This window comes from Pagrus pagrus, assembly GCF_965226575.1.
Source record: "Pagrus pagrus genome assembly, chromosome: 8".
Classification (NCBI taxonomy): Eukaryota; Metazoa; Chordata; class Actinopteri; order Spariformes; family Sparidae; genus Pagrus; species Pagrus pagrus.
The window spans coordinates 9,922,233-9,941,305 of record NC_140192.1 but is presented as its reverse complement, the minus strand read 5'-3'; the positions used below and the strand labels follow the sequence as shown (position 1 = coordinate 9,941,305).

Genomic DNA, 19,073 nt, shown 5'->3' with positions numbered 1-19,073 from the left:
TGCAGGGTTTCCTGCGTCTGTCAGTGAAACAGAGAAGCTGTGAGAAATTACATCTGTTGCAGCTTGTCTGCATTGTGTAATGTGTGATGCGCTAAAGAAGTGTTTTGTGAAGAAGACTATGGTGACATTTGTTCTATAAATGCAGTTGGGGTGTAAGCACAGAAGTTGCGTTTATATTTTCTGTACCTTATGTTTCCCTTTCATTCTGCAAGTGTCGACGTCTGCCTGTCTGGACTTCCACGTCATTTTCTGGAGAGGGAAAGACGGAGTAAAGCAGAGGATGAGACTCAAACAATCATTTATTTTGATCAATAAAATGGTTTACAACATAGACATTCACATTGAATTAAATTAGAGCAACACATGAGCAAAATGGATCTAAGTCCTTCAAAGAGAGGAGTAATCTCAAAGATCTTCATTGACTGATTTTTCCTTTGTTTTCATGACTGAATACACAAACTGACCTTAAAGGACAACACAATGTCAAACTGTTTTACTTTGTTTATACTTGGCGGACCCTGCCACCTTTCTAGCTTCAAACAGTGTTCTGGGGACCTTATTTTCCTCTTTGAACAGCTTGTTTATTTGGTTATGGAAAAAATAAATATATGAGTTTTAATATTAATATTATTAGTAATATCAAATATTATCATTCGTATTGTAAATATTAAAATTCTCCAAAACTACATAATGCCTCTTTAAGGAGAGAGGGAGAGTGAGCAAACAAGATAAACATTCACATTGGAGGGAAAAAAAGGGACCATAGAGCTCGATAACCAATCCATACTGTGATCAATAATCATCATCTGAGATTCTCCCTCATTGATTCCTCTAATGAGGCACCTGCTCCGAGGTGAACTTTATTCTAAGCGCCGTTTGGAGATCAGTTTACCTCCTTGAACTTCTAATTCTCTGCCAGCGAGGAGGAAATCAGATACTGACCCCGGATCAGAACAAGGACAGATCCCGCCTTAGAGCTTGGAGCTCGTTTCTGTGGATTGATAGGCTGTCCATCCTTGTGCACACACACACACGCACACACACATACTCACACACACTGCCTTGGCCTATAGGTCAACGCTGGCCAATACCTGCCAGTCAACTACAAACACACAAACCTTTAAGGCCTCTTTCATTGTCACACACACTTATCAGTCAATGCTAAGCTATATCAGGTCCACACTCCACTTTTCGTCCCTCCCCCGAGGGTCAGCGCCGTCCGCTGGTTCAGACCGCCGCGTAGCCGCCGCTGTTGTACAACATGTTTGGAGCTAGGCCACTGATTAAAGACCCACAGTCATCAATCAATCAGCGCGTCTCCCACCAGCCTTTCATCTGCAGCCTGCTCTCATTAAGACCCACTCGCCGCGCTCTGACATTGAAGTGGATGAGGTGGAGGGAAGGCGGGTTGTTGTATACACGAGAATGGCCTTGTTTGAATTCTGTTTGCATGCATTATGTTAAGGGCAAGTGATGCCAGCGAGGAGTGGTTGGAATGGGATGGAGAGTGGGTTATTACATCTGAGGGCCTATGTAAATATGAGAGGCTTTTTAGAATAATCTGAAAATATACAAGGGGATCCTCCGCGCCTCTGCATCCATCTTGTCTTTCTCGCCCTTTTGCGATCCATCTCATCTTACGCGTACCCTCCTTTCCTTTCTTCCCTCTCATCTTCCTCCCTCCTCCTCATCCCTCACTTCCTCTCTTGTCCTCTCAGCTTCCGCTCAGACCTTCCTGCCGTCCCACTGATGAGCGTGGATGACGCAGGCGTTCAACTAGCTGATTGATTGGATAATCTTCTTAACGGGGTCAGCGCGGCGAGCACGTCAGGCTCCAACCGGTGTGTGGGTGAGTAAGACTGCTGGCAGGCACACGTATACAATCACGTGCGCACGTAAACACACACTCGGAGCCGGGTTATTAGGGTTACGTTGTCAATCACTGCACGCCGAGAACAACGCGTCCTCGCGGAGGCAGACGTCTCACTCACCTTACTGAAAAAGATCTCATCACTGTTGGCAGTGTCCGTGTCCACCGTGTATATGTGATCCCTGCGAGCGATGGAAGGGGAGGCAGAGAGAGAGAGAGATGAGAAGATAAAGGTCAGACAGCAGCAGACAGTCAAAAATTCAACAAACAATAAACCCATTTCTTTTCTTCCCTCTGTTTTCCCCCAAGGCTGCAAACAACGTCAGAAAAGGGGGCTTTGTATAAACTTTGTTCAAACTTCAAAAAATGACAATAAACAAAAGGAGGCCAGAGCTATTTGCTCTGTCAGACAGAAACAGTCAACAAAGGTTTAGAGCGCTGTGGCGCAGGCCCAGGGACAAAGCCTCTTTGTCCCGGAGAAAGGTCTTGGGGGGGTGTCGGGGAGGAGGGGAAGGTTGAGACGGGAGGTGCCAAGTCACTCAGAGCTGTTCAGGTCAATTAAGCCTAGTGTTTGAGCCACAGGAAATCTATACTAACACTCATTATAGCTCAGACAAGAAGACTTGTGTGTGCTGGCCTGGAAATATACAGGCTTCTCCTGTATTACACAGTCCAGCCATACAGACCCCAGCAGGGCATATGGAAGACATAAAGCCCACAAGGGTTAACTACATCTCTGACAGAGGGACCGGCTGGTGGACCCTGCATGTAGCTGCACCTACTTACCATGGAGAATTAGGGTGCAGACAGGGGGAGGGAGGGTGCAGCAGGGGGCACGGGGTAGAAGGTGAAGAAGCGGCGTGAGCCGACGAGACAGCAAGAAAGAGAGATTTTCCTCATTCGAGGGGAGAACTAAAGGTGACCGTGCCAAACGATGTAACTGCTTTAATTTGTTGGAGATTAGCTGTTGAACGTGTTTTTAATCAAAGTGTATAACAGTGGCATCGTCAGACTCACGGCTTAATTACGTTCCAGCTCCCCAACCTGCGCTCAGCCAGTCAGCCTGCCTTGCTCTCTCATTAACTAAATCTAATAAAGTCTTTGGAGGAACAGGCATCTTGAAATGAATCCACTTATATCGCTTTCCTGGGGGCCACCGCCATCTCCTCGAGGATAAAACCCAGTCTACTGTACATTATCAGCCATGACGCTCAAATTGAATAATTAATCTTTGAGTGCAGTTGAAATTAAGAAAACAGTGCTGCTTTCTCAGTGGGAGAGGACACATTTCCGGTAAGGCCACGGAGAATTTCTTTTTTTGCTTATTTTTTCTGTCACAGCTCCTTCTGTCCTCGTCTACGCTGAGACTAAAGTCTGAAAATGATAACACATCACACAACTCCTCTACAATACAGCATGCCTTATTCACCTCAACAAACCATTTCTGCTATCTTGCCTTCATCAGGCCACTTTTCCAGCAAATTAGTTCTGGTTCTCGAGCAGGTTCTGTTCAAGATTCCTGGAAAATCAGCTCACTTTCTACCAGTTTTGAGCTGAACTATTGTGATCAAGGATAATCAATTATTAACGGAGGGCGTTGCAAAATTCTCTGTAGGCAAGCTCACTTCAATCTGCTCTTTAGCAACCAAAGCCTGGTTGTGGGCTGGTGCTAGTGCTGGTTCGGTTCAACCTGCAAACCTTTTAAGAACCGGTTTGCTTTGGATGACAGCCACCATAGAGTCACATCACTCAGTCACTGTATACGTCTCCAATTTCCCAGCATTGCTAAGCACTGCTATGGCAGACTACATCAACTCTTTCAATTGTCCATAGTGAAAATCTTTTAGTTGGTCCTTGGTCACGATAACTTCCCCAGCCACTGATGTAAGCTGTCCTTTGTTCTAGACCACCAAAGTGTTGGTGTCGCACTGGAACCAGTTTTCACGGAAACGCAAAGAACTGGTTTCAGAGAAGGCACTGGCTCTGAACCAGCACCTGAACCACCTTGGCTGGAAAGGGTGGTGCACAGTCCACTGATCTGTCACGTTACCTATAACTAAGGTAAGTAAGTATATAAAATACCATTATCAATAATGTTTTTAAAAAGTTTTATGTGCCCAGAACTTTGTTTCTTGTAAACTGCTTTCCTCATTTTGTGGTTTTTATATAAAACACTTTCCTCATGCCTCCTTCAAAATCCATAACCATCACAAAATTTCTGTTTGTTCTTTAAAAAACCTTCCTGATCTTTCAAATCAGCTGAAATTAAAAACATTTTTATGTATTAAGAAAAAACCAAAGAAGGAAGTCAACTTCAGGTCACTGAGATGCGATCCATGCACCTCCTCCACTCAGGTTCACTTGCTTGAGCGAAAGCCAGATGCTGACTGTCACTCTGCCGCGGTTAAAAAACCGAGCACTTCAGGCAAAATCCGCAAACTCCGCTGCGAAATGTTTTTCATTAAGGCTCTCTGGTGGCACTACCATTGCACTACTCAAGCTAATTGATCTGGATTGAATTTCCAGGGTTCCTGAACAGCCCAACTGTGTCTCAGTGTTTTCTTCCACCTTGCTGTCAGGGTAACAGGAGCCACAGTCCCGTGGAGCTACAGTAAATTTGATTATTAGGCTGGAAACTGTAATTTGTCACAGATAGAGGACAGACAGAGAAGAAGAAACATTTAAATGAAAAAGAAAGATGATGGGTGATAATGCTGATGGATGATATCACTATAATGTTCAACTATGCCTCCCTAAGTTCAGCGACTTGTTCATTTAGCTCCATTTATATCTTTATATTAAAATTCAAACTTTATATTAAAAAGACAAAACTAAATCAAAAGCTATTAAATCAGAGGATTACTTGGCGGATTTAGTGTAATCCCGTGGGTTATTTTACTGCCTGCAATTTTAAAACAGCTCATGAGAAATCTATAATTGACTGCTCCATAATTTTCGGCAGTAACCTTCCCAGCTTCGCTCCCTGTCTTGTGCCTCTCTTGTCCCGGTGCTGACAGCGTCCTCGAGGGCCGAGGCCTTCCAGCCGCAGGGTTTTTGGTTCCAGCAGAGATTAGAGGGAGCCAAGCGATGAGGCGTCCCTCAAACATCCTGACTGGAGATGGAGGAGGACAATGGAGCGGCTGTGTCTGTGTCAACACCAGCTCTCTAAACACACACATGTGTAAGGAGACATGCTCACACAAACACGCACAAGCACCCTTTCACCTCTTCACCGCTGCACCTGAACTCATATTACGACACGCTGACTTCCCTCTGCTGTGTGAGTCACATCTCGATAGCTTCACGGACAGAACGCAAAGACGGGGTCTTTAAGGACCACACTGCCGGTATTGTGTGTTGTAGACCATTAACTACAGAGCAAATATATTTGACATTATTGGCGTCCATTTTCCAAAGCAAACCTGAAGTTTTAAAATTGATTTCCTACCTTCCAGGCAGCCAGTGGTTTCCATTTATTTAATCAACTATGAAAATCTACTTGTGGCCAGCTGAAAACCTGCTTGGGATACTTGATCCATCATGGACAAAATTTCATTGCCTTTACTTCCTGGCAAAGTTACATTACTGTCATGAGGTATGACCCGACATCCTGGACCAAAACGCATTTAAATAAAAACAGTAGTATGATTATTGGAATTATTAGATCATAAATCTGGAAGGATATTTAAGGATGATTAATCTGCTGATTATTTCTTCATTTTCTTGATTAATCATTTAATCATTTATTTTAGGTAATATCAACCAATAGTGAAAAACCCAAAGATATTCAGTTACATACACCAGAGAGAAGCAGCAACAGGAGTAGGGCTGCAACTAATGTTGATTATTTTCTTGATTAAGTGACGAGTTACTCGGCCTATAAAATGTCAGATTATAATGAAAAATGTCAATCAGTGTTTCCCAAAGCCCAAGACGACATCCTCAAAGGAGGAGTTGTCCACAACCCGAAGATATTCAGTTTACTGTTACCGAGGATGAAATAAACCAAAATATATTTGCATTTAAGGAGAAGAAATCAGATAATTTTGACTTTTGTTTTTCTTAACAAAATTTATTCCAATAGATTAATTGTTAATAACATTTTATTGACTTATTGTTCATTAAAAGTCGGCAACTAATCGATTATCGCTACAGCTCTGAACAAGAGAATATTTGCCACTGAAATTATTAATCAATCATTAAATAGATGCTGATTACTTAATTATTAATTAATTGAATAATGCAAGAAACAAAAGGAAATTTACCAAACAAGCTAAATGTGAAATGTGTTTCTCCTGTTATGAGTCTTCAAAACCTAAAAGAAGACGGGCATCCGACTGACGAGCAGCCTGAAGCTGAGGTCAGATTTCAGGACTTGGCCCCTGACTACGCCCTGAGTAAAAGCTGCTGGCCTGGTCTATGTAATGTAATGATATAACCTAATCCTATTGTGCAACAGCCTGTTTATGTTTGTACTGAGCAGGTCAGTGTGAACATAAAAGGAGGTCTTCTATTGTTTATTGTTTCCTAGAATAGCATCCATTCAGATGTAGCAGTTGTACACGTATACATTCATGTGTATTTATGAGGATGTTGTATACTTGTAAACTAACCCAGGCATTTTAAATTAAATTAAATCCTTTAAAAGTATTTGTAACAACTCACACAGTGCAGTACACAATGAAGGGCGTATCTAAAAATATATACTGTACCATCTGCAGTACTGTATGAGTAAAAACAGTTGTTGTTAGTAAAAACAATGTAAATTCAGCTAATTTGCCCTCCTCTTCTCCCATGAGATGAACTGCCTTTAACTGTTTCCTCAGTTAACGTCACATTTCACGGTGAATCCTGAACCACTCACACAACACGCTTCAGACTGGGTCCAACGAAATTATCAGGAAGTGTCAGGAAGCTTCGGCCTGAGCCCATTCAAACTACATCATAATTAATCTGCGCCAGAGGTCATCAAAGTCTGACACGGTGCCATCCCTGTAGGCTGTGGGCTACTACTTGAGACCCATTTGTTATCCCATATTGGCACCAACAAAAGAATCGGCTACAAGCAGTTCCTGTTTGCAATGCACCGATGGATGAACACACAGTTCTTAATGATGTGAATTTGCAATGAACATAAGGAGATGCAGATAATGATATGTGTATCATGTCTGTGGGTTCAGATTTGAAGTGTCACTTTCAGCAAAAATTGCAGCAATCAGGCGCTAAGGGTTTTAGAGTAGCTTAATTTCCTTAATGAGCTGTGTGTCACTGTTGACCGGGTTGATGAGTTTGTGAAATCAGTGCATGGAGCTACAGTAACTCATCTCCTGTTGGTTTTAGAGTACCAGCATGCAACTGTCCTTTTCCTCAAACAAATTTCTCGAGTGTCTGAACATGCATCTAATTGCTTTAAATTAGTCTGAAATTTCCAGCCCAGTGAGAATTTGTCTTGTTTGACCAGGTCTGACTTCACTAATCCATCCGAAGATGTTTTTAGCTGCTTGTTAACATGGCTGTCAAATGGGCAAGCACAGTCTGAGTCACACCAGTAGATTTTTGAGGAACTGTGGTTCATTTTTCACGAGAAGCTAGACAATCTCCATCCGTGAGCGTGCCAACCGAAACGGGTATTTTAAGCCAAACCATGATGCTTTTCCAAACCCTAACCAGCTGGCTTTGTGCCTAATGAGCACGGCTTTGTGACTAAAGAGAAATAGAAAATTCGACCTAAACAAATGGACAGTTGCAACTTAAAGAAATGTCCAGTGTGAACTTATGCACAGTTTTGCAGAATACCTGGCTAACATTTATTCGCGCGACCGGGTTGTGTCAGTCTCTTTCCGATCATTTTCTCACTCTCGAGTGTCAACTATGACTCAAACATTTTTTGAGGACTGCACAATGCCGTTGCACAAAAGAGAAAAGTCCACTGCTGTATACAGGGGCTGTGCTGATGATGATGAAAGCAAAATAACAGAAGCTTTGACGGCCAGTGGGTGCAGACAATTGGCTGCCAAGTGAATCACTTGGCGTGGGGCTCGCATTTCCCGAAATTAAGCGACAAAAATGTATGAGTAGGATGGAAGGTATGCAAATATCCTCTCCGACACAAATATGGAGGCAGTGAAAAAGGATGGGTACAGAGCTGAATGGTCGAGGCAAGACAGTAGACCGACTGAGCGCGGGAGAGAGTGTGAGATTGAGAGCTATAGAGTGACATAGAGGGTCTCCATCGGACATGTAGCCATGCGTGGCCATGAGAACACAGGGGCTTTGTGTGGAAGAATGTCGTTATTATAACAGCGCACTGCTTCTGGGGTGACGGCGGGCCAGCTTGGTCCATCTGCTGGGCCTTTGTCAAACTATCTCGCACTCCGGTAGCAGAAAAGAGGGGAACGCGATTAGCATGCACCCCGCACCTTTTGCCACCACCCCTCTTTCCGCAAACTAAATGCCTGCATGTCCACCCTCCTCTCCACCTCCCGCCCCTTTCTCTCTCATCACCCTCTTCACCCATATTCCTCTCTCTCCATAACTGGATCATGGGTGGTAGAGGAGGCTCCATTGTACATTGTTTTGGCTTTCCCTGGTTCAAATCCTCTTCACAAAGTGGATGGGAGGGAACCCGGGGAAGCCAGCAGGCACCTTTGGGCTGTGAAGGGAGTTGTTGGGGTTCTGAATGGGCTGAGGGCACCGAGAGGCCCTCAGTGATGCGGTGGCATGAAATACAACAAGTCAGGGTTCACTCACCCCCAAACTGAGGCAGGTTGTTCTTTTGGAAGGTTGAAGCTCTATAATCTCTCTTCATTTCCTTTTGTGAGTGTGTGCATCTGAGTGTTTGTGTGTTTTTGTATGTGGCTGGGTCAGTTTTAAGCGTCCACTCTGCTCTATCAGACCAGCATGCATAATAAGAACATAAAGGAGAGGATTTTCTTTACATTTAATGATTAAATTGGACCCAAGATTCTCAAAAGATCTCAATTTTAATTGCTAGGAATTCGTAATTAATGCTCTAAAATGAGAATATGTGCATTTGAATGACTTGTGTGCATGAATTAATTATCTGTGCACACCAACTCACAGGAAATGTCATTAAGCAGTATTGCTAACGTTTTTACACATGGTAAAGGGATGTCACGGATTACAACATGTTTTAATATGCGATATTCTAAGTATACCCATATATGTCTGCTCAGAATCAGAACCCAAGCAGTATTTGCATTTAGATTAGATTGCCTATGCCTCACTGTTTATTTTGCACTGCATTATCATTAGGCTAGCAGCCAGACTTAGCCAGTAATGCTGAAACCACACAACAATGTAGCATCTAAACAAGTCTCAAGGGGAGAAGGACAAAAGTAATCAATGTAATAACCTAGTAAAGTTTATATAAAGGAAAGAACGAGTGCCTTTGTCGGCCTCTCAATATCAAAACACAACTTCTAGCCTGCTGCAAAAACTCTGATTGTGCCTCTCTAACCCAACCTGTAACTCCTGCTGTAACAATAACACAAATTCCAGAGTATGCATGACTATGTCCAGGTTTTGCCTGTATTTTTGCAAGAAAGAACATATTTTACCTATTTTCAGAGTTACATTTTGGGTGGAAAAACTTGTTCCAACTTTTAATTCAGGTGATTATGATCACTGGGGCGGCAAGCTTTGTTTCAGAGTGTGGACGTGGCTGGATGTCGCTGGTGCTGCGAGGAGAGAGAGAGGAGGCGACCGTGTAATCCCAGTCATTAGTGGGTTTTAACAGGATTTGGTGCAGCTACAATAATGGAGACTCTAGTGGCCTCCACTGAGAGACCCAAAGAGACCCGACAGGGAAGAACAGCAGCCACAGAGGCTCGACTGTTCCAGAGGACTCAACTGAGAGAAGGTAATCGGGATTTTTGAGTGTGCGTGTGTGTGCGTGTGTGTGCGTGCATGTGTGTGTGTGTGTGTTGCAACCACAAATTTGGGTCCCTCACACTGATCTGTCCCTCTCTCTCTCTGTATCTCCCCCACACACACACACACACATTCTCCCTCTGGTTCCCATGCTTCCCAGCCTCATAGAGGGGTGTAAACAGAGTGTGGTTGGTGTTACCATGGTGAAGGCCGACTGAGGGCCGGGAATGGCGACTATGCCCTGCATGTGGAGAGACCTGGGGCATACTTGCTAGGCAGGCTATACAGTAACACACACACACACACACATTTTCACATGCACAGTTATGTATGGACTGTCTGTCTCATTGACCGCATGCCTCTTGTCATGTCTTCAAACCTTGGACTGATCTCAGAGGGAAATTCTTGTTTCGTACAACCTCGGTTTTGGCCATCATTTCTATCCGTAACGAAAATATTGGATCTGGTCAATTGTTGAGATTTTTGTGACATTGCTTAAAAAGAAGCAGTCAGATAATGTTTGGAAAAAAGAAAACATGTCAGCCAGATGTATTTGGAAAAGAAAAGGCAAAAGGAATAATCATGATCCTTTCTTTCCATTGTAATCATCTAACATGGTTTACAAGTTTACAGACTGACTTCTTGGTTCACCTTCTACTGCATGCAGTTTTTTTTATGAGCATTGTTGCTGATTGTCGCTGTTAATGATGTTGATGACTAGAACTGTGATCACACTAAAAATAGTGGTCGCATTGCATCGCATCATATTGTATCACCAGCTCTCAGCAATTACTTTGGTGATAGAAAATTATGTCTAAAACTGCAGAAATAAGACCCAAAACTAATGTTGTCTGTCCATTATGTATAATGACACTTAGTTTCCCTCCCGGGGGATTATTAAAGTATTTTGTATTGTATTATATCGTATCGTAGCATATCGTCTTGTATCGTATTGTACTGTACTGTACCATATCATATCCTATCCTATCGTATCCTCTCAGCAATTACTTTGGTGATGGAAATCATGGCTAAAACTACAGAAATAAAACCCAGTTAGAGACTAAAATGAAATCCAGTAAGCAAATAATAACTGTAACTTAAATCTTAAACATCAAAACAGTGTAAATAGGTGAGAGCTGTTCTCCTTATACAAGCTTTGGTGCCGCCCCACAGAAGCAATTCTTCTGTTCGTGGACCAAATGGGGAGTCACCCATCTTCATTATCCCTTGCCTCTCTGCCACTCTGGGTATGTGACTGGCCTTTAGCCATATAGCTATAAACCAAGTCCCCATGCGTCCCACTGGCTGGGTATGTATGAGATTGGTTGTCTCATCTACTGCAAGTCATCTTACTGATGTTGCTGGAGTCTCGACCTAATCAGGAGTGGATTTTTTTTTTTTTTAGCAAAAAGTCTCTTAAACTTTAAAACACTCTGAAGGGAGTTCTCACAACAGTAGAAGTTCAGGAACACACACACACACACACAGTTTATACTGGCGTCCTCTGGACTGACAGCAATGAGCTTGAATGAAGAGAACGAAGATTAGAGCTCGGATACATCCGCCTGACTGCTACATTAAAAGTGACTTCAATCAAAACCATTGATTAACCACACACACACACAGTGGAGAGGAGTGACATGCCCTGGCTTGCTATGCTTACAGCTGTACACGCCCATAGTCCTGCATGCACACCCTCACACCCACACACTCACAGACGCACACATTCACACAGATATATATTTCCAGAGATCAGGATGATAAATCTTCCATTGCACTGTGATGAATTCCCTCTGAATGCTGTACATAGTGTACCCTGACCATGAAATATGGACCGCTGGGATAGGAGTCCTCCTGCGTCCATCTCTCGCTGCATCAAGAACAGTTTATTGCTTTTAGAGAACGTGACTCTGCTACTAAACACCTACAGCACACATGACAGCAGACACACATTTACCACTGAGCCTGTGCACGAAGAAGTTTTATCCCCATTACCTGTACTTTAATTTACATCATGTATCAGTTTATCATGGATAATGTACAGCTGATAGCTACCGTAAAAGCTACTCACAATGCAACTTGGTACGAGGTTGAATCTCACGTTCATAAATTACTTCACACACAAGCCCCACTATTTTCTCTGTCTGCTACCGCATTTGTATGCAGAGAGTGAGTTAAAGAGGGACTTGTGAGCAGAAAATGTGCCATGCATCCTCCCTTTTAAGAGCAGATTTTTGATGAAAATCGAGAGAAATCAGTACTTTGCTCAGTCCACCGCCTGTCTTGTTAAAACTGAATAAACAAGAGGCTTTTGATAGGCTGCATATGAAAAGACAGCAGTCTGATATCTTATCAGGCTGTTCTGTCCCTCCAGATAATGCACCTGATGGAAATTGAGGAATACGATTCAGAATATTAAGGGACCGAACTTGTGCGAACATGTGTTGAATTTATTATAAACATCCAATAGGTATGAGTCTGAGAGGGCTAATGATATTTTACACATACACGAGCTCATCAACAGATGCCATCTTTTTCAATATCTGTCTACAAGTAATGGCTTAAACAGGGGCTGCAAAAAGAGCGTCTGAATCCACCAAATCAATACATTTCATTCAAGCTCCAACCCGAGGATGAATTATCAATCACCGCATCTGTTGCTGAGTTCCTCCGTTGCCAAAGACTTGCCTCTTTCCCTCTCTGGATTAAGCTACTTTTGTCTATTTACAATCTCATCAGTTGCTATGTTTGTATGCATCTCGTAGCTTAAAAAAATCTTGTCGTTTTATTGCCAGCGCCAAAACATGAGCCAAAGGGATTTAATACACTGAGCAGCCATTCAAAAAACAGCCTGAAACAGTGTTGAGCTTTGGACTGCGTTCACAGTGGCCATCTGCAAGCTGCTGCACACCAAGAACTGAGGCTCACTGGTCTAGAGGCATGATGGCAAAGCTGTGTGATGCTGGCCCCAGAATAAACAAGTCATTTGACTGGACAACATTCATAAAAGCCACTATTGATGTCGCCTAGTTTTTTTTTTTTTTCCTTCCCTGCAGCATTGTCCGTTGTTTCGTAGCACCAGCCTTGCTGGGTTGACTGTTGGCTCCCTTTCACATTGATTTCTGAGATGGTGATTGTCTTCGCTGTTTGCCTTAAACTGTTTGTCATTCAACTTTTACATGTCTTCATCGATATCCCGCTCGAGCCGATAGATTTCTGCGCACGGGCCGTCATTTGTGTTGCCATGTAATCGACTCCAACATTCTTCTCAGTGTCGGGATCAATGCCGGTCATCCGGCTCGGTCTAATCTGAGGCAGCTATCCCAGTTATTCAGGGGTCACATACCCCCGCCATGTGTCTGAATTCCCGTCTGCTTTAAGCAAGTATGCAAGTGTGAGACCGGCGCACCAGGTGACCTCACACATGCACACCCAAACACATGATCACAGGCTGTGGCACCCACGCCCACAGGCACACCAACACATGTTCGCCATCTCAAATGTATATCCATATGCACACATATCACACTCGAGGAATCACTTTTAAATCCACACGACAACTGGTCACACACACACACTCTCTCTCTCTCTCTCTCTCTCTCATGTACACACCCCTTCAATAAACCTTCTGTGTCTCGTTTCCCTGCCCTACCCCTCAGGCCCCTGCCACCCCATGCGGAGCAGGTGGGCGACAGGCAGACCAAAGCCTCTGGCGGCACACACACACACAGGCTCTCTCTTTTGCTCTGTTTCCTTCCACACACCTCCTCTTAATGACCACAGATATGTTAAAAAGCGCTGCCACTTAAAGCAGCAGTCTCCCTCAGCCACTTAATTTGACATGCTTGGGAGGAAAACAAAGAAAGACCCCTATTGTGGCGTCTAACAGTATCCAATCAAGCCTGCCACTCAATTATCCACGGACGGCGCAGAACAAACGTAAAAGGAGCTGTTTTATTAACTTTTTCAATGCTGCATTGAAGGCGAACCTGCCCGTTTTGGACAAGGCCCTGACTGTTTTTTTTTTTTTTTACAGCGGTGAAGCAACATGAACATGTCTAAAATACTGATGACAAGAGAGAAGTCAAAATCAATATCGGTTTTCTCCATGGCTCCAGATGCTGTAATTGAGCTGTATTATCTGTGAAAGTTGAGTCACACACAAGTAAAGGGGAGAAACACATTGACTGGTAGACAGAAAGCAATAAAGGCAGGTGACAGAAAGGGAGAAAAAAAACAGCCAGGCACAGAAACAAAGAGTTTTAAAAATCGATTGGCGAGGGCAACTAGGCTAAGGAGTCCAAACTTCTGTATTAGTTGTGTATTAATGTTTATTGACAACACAAAAGGTGCTTTAGGGCTGTTTGGATGGTGCATTTAGACTCTAAATGTGGCATATTTTCAAAAAAAAATAAAAAATGGAGGCTCTTTCCTTTGTGATAAGTGTTTAATTTATCCTTATCTGTACGTGTGTGGGCGTGTGTTTGTCTGCCTTGATGTTAAACCAAAACAGGGCACAAGTCTTCGGGGACATCGTACGAGGTAAACAGGGTTTTGGCAGACGGTGAGCCAAAAATAGAAAACAACAAAGAGCTAATGAAAGAAAAAACGTCCAGGCTGCATAGTGCTTTAAAAAGTCTCAGAATCAATTTCTCTTGATGCCAAAACTTTAAGCAAAAACAGCACAGCACGGCGCCGAGGTTCAGCCGATTGCCTGACCCCAGTGGATCAGAGCCTTCAGCCATCAAAGAGTTAAAAAGAGAATTACGTGTTTACAATCCTCAACTGGCAGCGATGGATGAGAATCATCGCTGAAAGTCAAATTCAATCAGTGGCTGTAATATGAGAGAGGATGATGAAGGATTCAATAATCCCGCTGGAACCAGACTTTCGCAGTTTAATTAATCCTAATCTACAGTGGCCGGCTTGATTCCACAAGGAAAAGCAGTAAAACTTGCAGGATGTTTCTGTCTGACACAGCAACAGTCTTTGAGGAGGAACACATGTTCAAAAGGCTGCTGTTATCACTCACCTGGCAGCGATGTATAACGTCCTGTTCATGATCATGATGAGCTGGATGTCCAGTCTGTGCCGCTGGGTGTTGTTCCTGCCAGGTTTGTGGCCTACAAACGCTGGATACTGCTTTGTGTCTGCAGAACAAAAGGACAAAAATGAATGCCTGTGTGATTACCTTTTACAATGTCTCCTCAAAATTACAAATCTATATAACTAAACTGTTTTCGAGAATCACTGCCTGAATTATGCTCCGAATGTTCTTTGATCCTCTATTGGAAAGAAGTGCTGCCAGTGTCTTAACAAAACAAAACATGTTTTGACATTTAAAACATTTCCTCAGTATCTTCAAGGAGACATATTATGCTCATTTTCAGGGTTCAGAATTTTATATTGGGTTGCTACTAGAATAGGTTTATATGCTTAAGTGCTCAAAAACACATCAGTTTTCTCATACTGTCAAGTGCAGCAGCACCGTGTTCCCCTTCTGTCTGAGACGCTCTGTTTTAGCTCCTGTCTCTTTAAGGCCCTCCTCCCGAACACCCAGTCTGCTCTGATTGGTCAGCTCACACACGCCTGAGCCAGCACCACTCACCAGCTTTGTCGTGTTTTCAGGCTCCAGTTAGCTTCACTTCTACTTTGACTATGGGTAGAAATTATGTAAATGTGTGACATGGTTATGTGGTGTGCCCTTCAGGAACAGTGTTTTCTGTGGGAGAGAGGAGCTCCCTTTGATGCAGACTTCGGGCTTTTTAAAAAGACCTTTTGACTGAAGGAAAAAAACGTAAGGAACCGTAATTTGGTTGACATTAAGTTCCCCAGCAAAACATATTGGCTGTTGCAAATTAGTTATATATGAACAGGGCTGCACGATATGGTTTCAAAAAGGTTTTGCTGAAAAAAAACGTGATGATGTGACATGTGTTGGGGTCTATAACAAACATGTCTTCTTACATCATGAGAACACCATCAGCACTACAGTTCGTCTTTAAAATGCTGTTTTGTCACACATTGTGCTTTTATCAAAAGATGTTACACTTAGCTAAATTGCAGTTTGATTATTTTTTGAATAATCGTGCAGCTCTTTATACAGACATAATTCCCAGGACACATGGCTGTAACCTTTTTCTGCAATAACTATAAATTTCATTGTTTTTATCGAATGTCTCACGGGCTTTGGGTCAAACATCAACCCACAACCCGACCGCTGTTGTTTGTTGAGCTCCTCCTCTTGCGACCATAAATTGTAGTTTAAAAATGTTCTGCACTGTACCGTGCAATCGTTCTATTGTTGGTGGCTTTGGATGAAAGCGGCCTGGTTTGAACAAACAGTCTGATAGACAGAGCAGGTCTATGTGAGGTTGGCCGGCTTCTCTTTCAGCTCTCCTGGCCAGGAGCGTTTGGGCGCAGCGTAAGGCCCAGAGAGAGAGTAAGACGGGGCAGGACAGAGTGAGAAACACAGAGCAAAACAGAGGAAACAATGACCGTATCTTTATAGCCTGCAACAGCGTTTAGACTATCACACACAGCATTAGGAGCCCGACAGGAAAATAGCGGATTATCCTTTGATGTGGGGTGGGCTCCGTTTCAAATGCTGCTTTAAGTCCTTCATTTTTGTGTGCGTAGAGAGGCTATCCTTGGGCGCCAAATTACACTCCATGCCTTCAAAATGTATTCAGTGTAGGTGGGGGGGAGGTGGGGGTTGCAGAGGAAAGCAAGGGGTTGAGAGGGATGTGGAGGAGCAGAAGGGATAGAACAAGTGAGAGAGATACCAAGAGAGGGATTTGTGACGTGGAAGACAAAGAGGAGAGGGAAAAGAGAGCAGGGAGAGAGTGAGGGAGGACTTGTAATGAGTGGAGGGACAGCGCACAAGAGGAGGAAGAAAGAAATAAGGATATACTTACAGTTGCCGTGTGAGATGCTAATGGGCTCGCTGTCTTCGGGGAAGCCCGCCCCGGCTATTTGCAGTAGCGTGAAGTAGAGTAACAAGGCCTCTGACCTCATGGTCGCACCAACACTGCTGCTGCTGCTGCTGCTGGTCCTCTGCTAAGGATTTACCTCAGCCTGCACAAAGAGACACAGAAGTGGGAGAAGAGGAGGAGAGGGAAGAGACGGGGAGGGATGAAGGGAAAGAGAAAAATAACAAAGTTTGTCACACAAATCTGTTTTCACCTGAATGCCTCCTCAATTACTTCCCCTGCTCGGCTTGTGCGTTCTTTGTGTGAAACAAAGAAAACGCAGAAGCCTGGAGGGGGAGAGCGAGGAGAGGCGGAAAAAAGAAAGGAGTTAGCCAAACAAATTCAAGTCCACCTGAATTAGCTGTTTGTGCATTTTGCACGGCCCATTGCAATCTGTCAGAGATATATTTATATATGCATTTTTCGATGACTCAAGTGAGCCGCGTTGCAAGCGAAACAGAATTAATTGGATTAGGGTGGTAATATGCGTCATAGATCGATGTCAGGCAGAGAAGAAGAAGAGCCTCTCTCTCTCTCTCTCTCTCTCTCTCTCTGTGTGTGACAGGTCTTAGTGAAGTGGGTGAGCTCTTGGTGAGATTAGCCTGCTGTAAAGTACCAGCAGTACCTGGAGATGGGGTGGGATGGCATGGCAAGTGCCTAATTTCCCACTTGTCAGTCTGCTACAAGGGTAGCAATCCCACATCCCAACTCCTACAGGCCGATGACTACCGCGGACTAAATCGGTGCATCAGTATGGCTGTTAAACACTTCAATTTACCACAGCAATAGTTTAAGAGCCACCTGCAGGCTTTGCTCTTTCCATTCTTTTCTCTTCATCTCATTTCTCATTGCACTCGCTCGCTGCCTTAAATGCCAACTGTTGACTCTCTATTCTGACTCAATACGCGTGACGGCTGCTCATTTCCTGGAAAAGTAACACCCTTTCTTGATTATTTACCTTTAAATCCTGGAAAGCACAATGTCCTCGACGAGCTAATTTTCGAATGTAATGTATATGTGCCCACTGGAGTGGATTTTATAGCAGATGCCCTAAATTGTGTTGATCTAACGTCTTCATCGCACAAACCATGGCAACTGAGCTTTTTTTTTTTTTTCGCTGCAGTTTGTGGCAACAAATTACACCCATAAATCATCCAAGACAATTATTGCGTCTGTAATCTAATCAAGAATAAAGCATTTAATTTGCATAAAGCACGTTCTCTTTTTTCTCTCTCTCTCTCTGAGTCGAAGCTGCAGGGGTGAGATCCTGCTCGGTAGATAGAGTAAGGGATGCTTCAGGGATGAAGAATTGAATAAAATAGTCGATTTCATTTGCTCCAGTCTGATAAAAGTTGTTTATCCCACGCTGTATTTTCATTCGCTATTGTATGTCCGAGGGGGGAACGAACGGGGGGCGAGGAAGAGAGAGAGAGAGAGAGAGAGAGAGAGAGAGAGAGGGAATTACTCTCTCTTTTCTTTGTCATGTCTCTCTCTCCCTCTCTCTCCATGCTCCTGTGAATCTCATTCAGGAGAGGAATGAAAACACTATTCACTGGGAGAATCACTTTAACACTGAGGAGAATACCAATACTAAAGCCTGGATACGACCTTGATCTCACAAGCCGCTCTGTCCCCCCTCCCTTCTTTCTCCCTCCTTGGCCTCCCCCTCTTATCCTTACACTGTTTTTCTTTTGTTTTGTTTTTTTCGACTGCACTCTATATTTTATGAAGAAAAAAAAAATACTAAAATGGATTTTCCCTCACCTTCACCTTTATCATGCAGCGAAGGCTGACGGCGCTACACTCGCCCTGTGCTTTCCAACTTTGTCAAAATGTTTCTTTTTCTTCTCTCGGTACAGTAGAGGAACCCTCTGAGGAGGGCTGAAATGTGTTTTCCTCCTGAACCTTGACCTGGAAGTCCTTCAGTAATTGACTGATTGATGAGCAGGAAGTGGCATGAGGCAGAGAGGTTTAGCCCTGAGGGAGCTAACACAGTGGAAGACAGATGGGGGTTTCAATGAGCGAGGAAAACGACACATGATCTGCGCTGATAAATGTCATCTTTAGATTGGACTTGCTGCTTCTTACTTATGAATGTAGCAGTGTTAAAGGTGCAATATGTAAGAATTGTAGTTGAAAGCATTCAAAAATGAACTAAAATTATCGAAAGACAGTGAGGCAATAACAGTTTTGATGTTATCATATGTATTCTTGCAGAGAGGATTTGCTGAAGATCCAAAGCTCCTGAACTAGCGATGTAAACACCAACACACCCCTGCTGTTCTGAGCTCCCAGTCCGGACCACTAGCTGCACAGCTAACCGAGCTAAGCAGCTAATG

The 19,073-nt window shown here is 43.5% G+C and overlaps 1 protein-coding gene across 3 annotated transcripts in view; it reads right to left on the bottom strand.

Annotated features, from left to right (window-relative positions):
- sema6a (sema domain, transmembrane domain (TM), and cytoplasmic domain, (semaphorin) 6A) overlaps positions 1-19,073 on the bottom strand; it is a 114,091-nt gene that overhangs the window by 50,060 nt on the left and 44,958 nt on the right. For all 3 annotated transcript variants that reach the window (XM_084358843.1, XM_084358844.1, XM_084358845.1), the window contains exons 2-5: positions 16,681-16,840; positions 14,796-14,913; positions 1,992-2,052; positions 187-249 (exon numbers count right to left, since the gene is read on the bottom strand). In XM_084358843.1, coding sequence (XP_084214969.1) covers positions 187-249; positions 1,992-2,052; positions 14,796-14,913; positions 16,681-16,780 — 342 coding nt within the window. In that variant the 5' untranslated portion in view covers positions 16,781-16,840. The remainder of the gene's footprint in view (positions 1-186; positions 250-1,991; positions 2,053-14,795; positions 14,914-16,680; positions 16,841-19,073) is intronic.